This window comes from Populus alba, chromosome 10 (genome assembly GCF_005239225.2).
Source record: "Populus alba chromosome 10, ASM523922v2, whole genome shotgun sequence".
Lineage (NCBI taxonomy): Eukaryota > Viridiplantae > Streptophyta > Magnoliopsida > Malpighiales > Salicaceae > Populus > Populus alba.
Window position 1 is genome coordinate 12,873,814 of NC_133293.1, and position 7,920 is coordinate 12,881,733.

Consider the following 7,920-nt stretch of genomic DNA (forward strand, 5'->3'; position numbering starts at 1 on the left):
CTTTAATCAACATTTAAGCGTTCATCAATCTAATATCGGTTCTAACAATACGATAGTACTCAAGTTAAAATATTTCAAGATTCAACGTAAGAAAAAGGAAGGTGCAAGTCACCTACCTGCTCCACCTGTGGGTCGATCCTGTCTTGATGATGGTCCAATCCCGACCGCACCACCTAAGACATCAATAGTCACAAATCAGCACAGTTGCATTTATTTTATTTTTGAATCATACTCATCATCACACTTATTTCAAGAGTTCATATGTTCACATTCAAGTGTTCCATATTTTACGCTATCATAACATGAGATTGTTACTAGCATTTAAGTCATTCCTGCCTAGGAGGCTTATTGTAGGAATTCGGCAGCGAGAACTGGTTCGCTGCGGGCTGCCAGTTCGGCAGCGAAAACTGCATCGCTGTTGGTGCCGCAGTTTCGCTGCATCAACGCACACTTGGCAGCGAATATCAATTTCGCTGCAGGAAAAGTTCAGTCGCTGGCAACGAAACATAATTTCGGCTGCACCACACACAAATCGACAACGAATATCAATTCGCTGCAGTAGGTTCCGTTGCGGCAGCGAAACAGAATTTCGCTGCGCAACACACAAATCGGCAGCGAATATCAATTCGCTGCAGGAAGGTTCAGTTGCGGCAGTGAAGGGTACAGAATTTTCGCTGCGCAACACACAAATCGGCAGCGAATATCAATTCGCTGCAGCAGGTTCAGTTGCGGCAGCAAAACAGAATTTCGCTGCGCAACACACAAAATCTGCAGCGAATATCAATTCGCTGCAGGGAGGTTCAGTTGGCGGCAGCGAAACAGAATTTCGCTGCGCAACACACAAATCGGCAGCGAATATCAATTCGCTGCAGCAGGTTCAGTTGCGGCAGCGAAACAGAATTTCGCTGCGCAACACACAAATCGGCAGCGAATATCAATTCGCTGCAGGAGGTTCCGTGCGGCAGCGAAACAGAATTTCGCAACTCGGAACCATCAATTTCAGCACATAGTTCTTCAACAAAATTCCAGCAAATAACATCACAGCAGAACACATTAAATTCCAGCACTAAATCACAGCAGAACACATTAAATTCCAGCAAGAACTTCACAGCAGAACACATTAAATTCCAGCACTAACATCACAGCAGAACACATTAAATTCCAGCAAGAACATCCAGCAGAATACATTAATTGCAGCACAATCATCACAACAGAACACATTAATTCCAGCAGCAACATCTCAACAGAACACATTTAATTTCAGCACCAACATCACAGCAGAAACACATTCATTCCAGCAGAACACACACACATGCATGCTGGCTTACCCCATAGTTAAAGCCAGCTTCTACCTATAATGTTAGATGTTCTGAAATTGACTTTATTTCACTTCTGTTTGCTAGATCTCCTAGTTAATTTCAGTTTCCCCCATAGTTGGCTTAAGTCTTAGATTAATTTTTCTTAGGGCTTTTTCTTCTTCATTTTCGTTTTTGATCTTAAGGGGGAGAGGAAAGGGAGTTCCATGACCCATACCTTCTGATTTTAAAACTAAGTTTGAGGAAGGTTTGACACTATTCTTTTCTCTTCAGCTGCTGGTTCTCCTCCTTCTTCTTCCTCTCCACGTTTTCCAGCTCTCTTTTTCCTCTCCTCTATGCAGCTGCCCACTTCCTCTCTCAAGTTCTCATCTCTCCTCACAAGCTCACAAGACACTCTACTAGTTTGATTCACGTTTTTGATGTGAAAGGGGAAGGGAAGAATGACATGCAGCTGCTGGTTTGGGAAGAAGATGGTCTTCTCTCTCCCTCTTTGTATTTATACTACCCATCAAATGAATTGGGTTGTTTGGGGGTGGGTTTAGGTGTGTCCTTATCCTTGTTTGGTTTATCTAAAACCAGTTTTTACCCCTCCCTCCCAGCTGTGCATCACTGTTGATTGAGAATTCGGCAGCCCAAAACTGCGTCGCTGCCGATTTCTGCATCGGCAGCGAAAACTGCGTCGCTGCCGATTTCTGCATCGGCAGCGAAAACTGCGTCGCTGCCCAATCCAGAATCGGCAGCGAAAACTGCGTCGCTGCCAAAACCAGAATCGGCAGCGAAAACCGCGTCGCTGCCGATTTCTGCATCGGCAGCGAAATCTGCGTCGCTGCCGATTTCTGCATCGGCAGCGAAATCTGCGTCGCTGCCGATTTCTGCATCGGCAGCGAAAACTGCGTTCATCACCATCTTTCTCTCTCTCTTTCTCTTTATATATATATATATATAGACATATATATATTTTCGTTTGGGTGTTTACACAAACACTTTGCGGCAGCATATTGGATGTTTATAGGAAACATCCTATTCTTGGACATCTTCACATGGACAATTAATCTTCCACTGTAATCTTCAATTATTAGATTACAGTTCTTCATAAGAAGAGTGTAACCTTTCTCCAGAAGTTGGCCTATACTCAGCAAGTTATGCTTAATAGCTGGAACATAATAAACATCTGCAATGTAGCTATGATCTCCATTCTTTAAACGGATTGAGATGTTGCCTCTTCCTTTCACTGGAACTTTGGAGGTGTCTCCAAAAGTGACTTAACCTTTTACAGTTTCATCTAGATCTTCAAATAGATCTCGTTGACCACTCATGTGATTGCTAGCTCCAGAATCTAAATACCATATATTCTCTTGTTTCTCACCTAGTCCTTGTTGGACTAATAATGCAGTTGGTCCTCTGACAATGGCATCCTCCTCTGCATAGTTGGCTTGTTTACGTCTGGTAGAGCTTTCCTTCTACATTCAGTGCTATAGTGGCCAAATTGATTGCAATTATAACACTGGATATTTCTCTTGTCACGGTTATTGTAACCGCCTCCTCTTCCTCTAGGAGTGAATTCTTGTTGTCCTCGACCTCCTCTGGTGGTGTTTCTACCACCTCTTCCTCTAAAGCTTGTATTCCAAGATCCTCTTCCTTGAAATTGCTGAAATCCTCCTCGTCTTTGTTGACTCCTTCCTTGAGTGGTATATCCACTTGTTAAAGTCTTCCTGCCCTCCTTAAGAGACAACTTTGATTGTAAGGCATGCTCAATTGCCTTATCTCCATTTCTTTTCACAATCTTTTGCTCATGAGCTTGCAAAGAACTTATCTCAATTGCCTTATCAACTGTCAATTTGTCCACTTCTTTGGACTCTTCAATAGCGACAACAACAAAATCAAATTTTGGATCTAGGGATCTCAAAATTTTCTCAGTAATTCAAGAATCTGTGATGGCTTCTCCATTTCTTCTCATCTGATTGACTATCACCATAATTCTTGTGTGATAGTCAGAAATAGATTCTGAGGACTTCATCTGCAATAATTCAAATTCACCTCGCAAAGATTGAAGACGAATCTTCTTGATTCTGTCAGCACCTTTGTATTCTTGTTGAAGAGCCTCCCATATTTTTTTTGATGTTTCTGCGGAAGCAATGATCTCAAATGTGTTTTCATCAAGACCTTGATAGATGATGGTCTTTGCTTTGTTGTCTTTCTTTATGTTGACTTTTAGGGCTTGCTTATGTGCCTCTTTTAGAGCATCTTCTGCTTCCTTGGACTCTGGTTCGTCATAACCATATTGCACAATATCTATACACTCTTGTGAACCAAGGAATGCCTTCAATCTGATGCACCAACTATCATAGTTGTCTTTGGTCAGCTTCGGAATGAGTGTTTGTGTGCTTTTTATAGTCATTTTGCTCTTTGAATGACTATATCACCTTCTGGGAGCCGAATTTGACAAAACGGACACTGTAGATCGATCCAAAATGCTCAAAATAGTAGGGAACCGGTATGACTTTGTTGAAAATAGGTCAAAAATAAGGTGAATCGGTCCAAAAACTGATTTTGCACGGCGGGCGGTTCGCTGGGGTTTAAACGGGAATATTCTTTCGGCTCGGCGCGGCGCGAAGGAAGGCTCGGTCTGTGGCTCGGCTAGGACGCAACTTACAAGGCTCGACTCAGCTCAATATATGGCGCAAGTGGACGGCACTCATCGTCTACCTTTGGGCGCGTGGGATGCGCGTGGGAGAACAATGCAGAATATTCAGGAGGCGCGTGTGGGATACCTCCGTCTCCGATGAAGCTGATTCTTGCACCAGTGAGTTCGTATTGATGAGATCTACACTGTGGAATGATTAAAACTTGTTTTTTGAAAACTTTGAAAATTCAAGTATATCCCAAAACACTTCTGTTTTCTGACGAACGGGGCTCTGATACCAATTGTTGGTGGGAGAAACCACTGGTGGTGGCTTTGGAACACTTAGAGGGGATAAAACACACGGTTTTATTACAAAAACAAAAGCTTACAGAATACAAACTCTTAATACACACCCTCTCTTTCTCTCTTTTCTTTCCCACACATTATAACACAAACTTAACATCTTATTTATACATAAATTGAGAGGTAGTAGGTGGTGGTGTTTAATAGTAGGTGGCAGCACGTGATGGTAGTTGATATTAGGTGGATGGTAGGTGGTAGTAGGTGATTAATTGTGTTTACCAGAACACATCTCTAGCTATTAATTTGTCTGTTTGCCTTAGTTGGCAAAGCTTTACAAGTTCAGGCCACCAGTTTATTCATTTTAATTTACTATTTTATTCTAAGCATCCTTGAGCTGTCCACCCTCAGGACTCATATCTTCTGAATGACAAGATTAACACCGTGCTCGGGCTCCAAAAGCAAACCGAAGGTAGGGGAGTGACGATAGTTTGGGGAGATGCTAAGATTGAAACTGGATAAGATCATAGCAAGCAAGACTTTCAATTGCATCATCCCTAATTTATTGCCGGGACACATCCGAGCCCCAACTCCGAAAGGTATATAGGCATGGGAAGACTTGCATGCACCTGAAACTCCGTCAATGAACCTTTCAGGATTGAACTTGTCTGCGTCAGGCCCCCAAAGGTCAGGGTCGCGGTGCAATGCTGGTGCCCATATCCAAATGTGTACACCTTTTGGAACCTGCATATCACCAAGCTTCACATCTTGCAGGGCTCGCCTTGATACCAACGCCACTGACGGGTAAAGCCTGAGCACCTCTAATATCACCATCTTTAACTGCAGTTAATTAAGGGTATATTGAAGTTAAAATGACTAGTTATCTGTGCTTTTTAATGGACCAATCAGCTACCTACCACTTTCATCTTGCGAAGCATATTGAAATTCGGGAGATGACCGCCACAGACTTGCTTAACTTCGGACCGGGCACGAGCTTGCCATTCAGGATTTGAAGCTAATAGCATTAAACCCCACATTGCAGCAATAGCAGTCCCCTCAGAGGCAGCGAGCAACATGTTCTTGCAGTTATCAACTATGAACTCATGAGCACTTGATGGACGAGGCCCACCATTTTCGGAACCTTCCAAGATCACTTGCAATATGTCCTTGGTTGTGCTAGATCCACAGCGGTCCTTGGCTATGTCCAAAATCATCGAATGGATCTCCTTTGCCAATGTCCAAGCATTTCTATTTGCTTTAGTAGGAAGATATCTGATTCAAGGACAAAAAAATGAGTGCAATTGACAACCCACCATTGCTTCATTACATATATGTATATACAAGGAGATCGAGGAGGGGAGAGGACTTGCCTCAAGAATGGAATCCCAATTGTCGTTGGTGTTCCCATTGCCTTAAAAAGAGTGTGACACCTTGCACTTACGTTCATTCCTCTACAATGATCATGCCCGAACACAAGCTTTGAGATTATGCAGGAGGTGAAGCTTCTCATGTGGCTATCCACCATGATATCTGCATCTAATCCATCCTTGGATTCCATTAATATTCTTTCCCATGATTTAATCACAGCGCTACCAGATTCAACAATTATGTTCAAAGTATCCTGCATAACACAAGGTCCCACATCATAAACTGAGAATTAATTAAGCTGCTGTAAATTCAATTTAAGCCGACCTTGTCCACATAGAGCTGGGGGCTTAAAATCTTTCTCTGGTGAGACCAAGCCGGTCCATTTGTTGTAATAATGCCTTTGCCTAACAGAACTCCCCTGTCCTTCTGTAGATAAGTAGGTTTTCCCAGGTTCAACGATCTAAAGAGTTTTATTTCCTTCACCATAGACGGATTGGTGGCATACAAGAAGTGCAACGTCCCAAGTTTAAACATGTACGTGTTACCTGTCATTTTTTGAAAAGTAATTAACCACACCATAACGTTGAAATAATTAATATCCCTAAATAATTTTATGATAAAAGGAGCACCCATGCACACCAGATGAAAAGAAATGTGACACAGCAAAAGAATTGTATAATTATGCAAGAAAATACCATATTTCCTGCACCACTGCCTGAAACTTGGGAAACCTGAAAAACCGTCGCTTTCTATGCTTGGAGTACTTTCACTTCTATTCTGAACTATAGCTTGCTTAATTTCTGGAATGTTTCCCAGTAGAAAATTAGGCGGGGGACCTCTGATTCCTTGCTTTCTAAGCCTTAGCTCGGGCCTCCACCAGAAAGAGTAGTAGAGATAAACGATCAAGCTCCATGTCAGAAGCAAAACAAGACAAGTGAAATTGTAGGAGATGGGGAACCCTTCCATTGCTAACTCTTACAGATCGTATAAACCAAAGGAGCTTGGATGCAAGTTTTGTAAATTCTAGGGCGATTTCCAGAGGAATATTTAATACTGTTTTTTTTTTCTATTAACCTCAGAATATATATAGACATTCACGAATACATCATCTGTTTCAGGGTATGGATTAGTATTTTAATTTTGAAATCAACAATAAAATAAATGTACGTAATATATTATATATCAGAATATAGATTTGATATGTGTGTGTTGTAATTTTGAAACCAATTACAAAATTAATTGTCAAATCTGATGATTTTAGTCCATCTACCAATATAAGGACATGACATTTATAGATGATAGAAATATTATGATGAATACTAAAAAAATCTAGCTACTACAAAGAATAATTGAAGTTTGATAAGATTTGGAGAGTAGATTATAGATTTCACATGCATGCATCTGTTTATAAATTCTTCACACACACACGTAATTAAATTTGTTTTCTGATTGCAAAGAAAAAAAAAAGCATATTAAGTTTATTAATTTTGTAATTGGTTTCAAAATTACAACACACACATATCAAATCTATATTCTGATATATAATATATATATTACGTACATTTATTTTATTGTTGATTTCAAAATTAAAAATACAAATCCATACCCTGAAACAGATGATGTATTCGTGAATATATATATATATATATATATATATATATATATATATATATATATATATATATATTCTGACGTTAATTGAAAAAAACAGTATTAAATATTCCTCTGGAGATCGCCCTAGAATTTACAAAAACTGCACATTATTTTCACAAGTCAGAACTGCACTTGTTATTCTTTTCTGGGTAGCTGATTGGTTCACACTGTATGGGGAACCCTAAGCAAATTTAGACTTTGCCCAGCACAATTTATATCAGTCATTCGTACAAATACTATGTTATATATAAGAGATAATGTAGCTCCCTGCAAATTTATTAAGCTGACCCACAATGCCATCCAGCCAACCGGCCATGCATGTCAACTTAGCTCCCGTTATTTTTCGTCGTTTTTCATGGGCATCAATATTGTGCCTGTTGTTATTTATGCAAATAGTTGCATTCATGCACTTGATGTGATGGGAGATCAAATCATTGAGCCATTTGCATCTAAAATCATTCATTGCTTGTCGTCTTTCTTGATTTTTCTTGTGTTGAAAGACTTGGTCATGATCTCATTTCCATTTTACTCTTATCAGATAGGATCTGCACTTCCAATTTTAGCAAGGCCAATAATGTCTCTGGACGCTAGTGAAGATGCTATATATGAGGGGCCTTGAAGCAGAGATTGGTTAATTTGTATCTTCTTTCTAAACTCTAA

At 40.3% G+C, this 7,920-nt stretch overlaps 1 protein-coding gene across 1 annotated transcript; it reads right to left on the bottom strand.

The window, feature by feature from the left end:
• Nucleotides 1-4,244: 4,244 nt before the first annotated feature.
• On the bottom strand, nucleotides 4,245-6,645 carry LOC118035095 (cytochrome P450 714C2). Its single transcript, XM_035040581.2, has 5 exons — nucleotides 6,303-6,645; nucleotides 5,932-6,152; nucleotides 5,610-5,860; nucleotides 5,157-5,511; nucleotides 4,245-5,079 (listed from the first exon to the last, which is right to left on the bottom strand). Exons 1-5 carry the CDS (start codon nucleotides 6,571-6,573, stop codon nucleotides 4,654-4,656), a joined length of 1,524 nt encoding a protein of 507 aa, XP_034896472.1. The 5' UTR covers nucleotides 6,574-6,645; the 3' UTR covers nucleotides 4,245-4,653.
• Nucleotides 6,646-7,920: the final 1,275 nt, after the last annotated feature.

What these genes read in the sequence shown, in the direction of transcription:
- LOC118035095 (XM_035040581.2), bottom strand. Translation starts at nt 6,573, where the DNA reads ATGGAAGGGTTCCCCATCTCCTACAATTTCACTTGTCTTGTTTTGCTT. An exon ending in GCAGTGGTGCAGGAAATATG is followed by an intron (nt 6,153 to 6,302) that starts GTATTTTCTTGC and finishes AAAAAATGACAG; the next exon opens with GTAACACGTACATGTTTAAA. An exon ending in TGCTTCGCAAGATGAAAGTG is followed by an intron (nt 5,080 to 5,156) that starts GTAGGTAGCTGA and finishes AATTAACTGCAG; the next exon opens with TTAAAGATGGTGATATTAGA.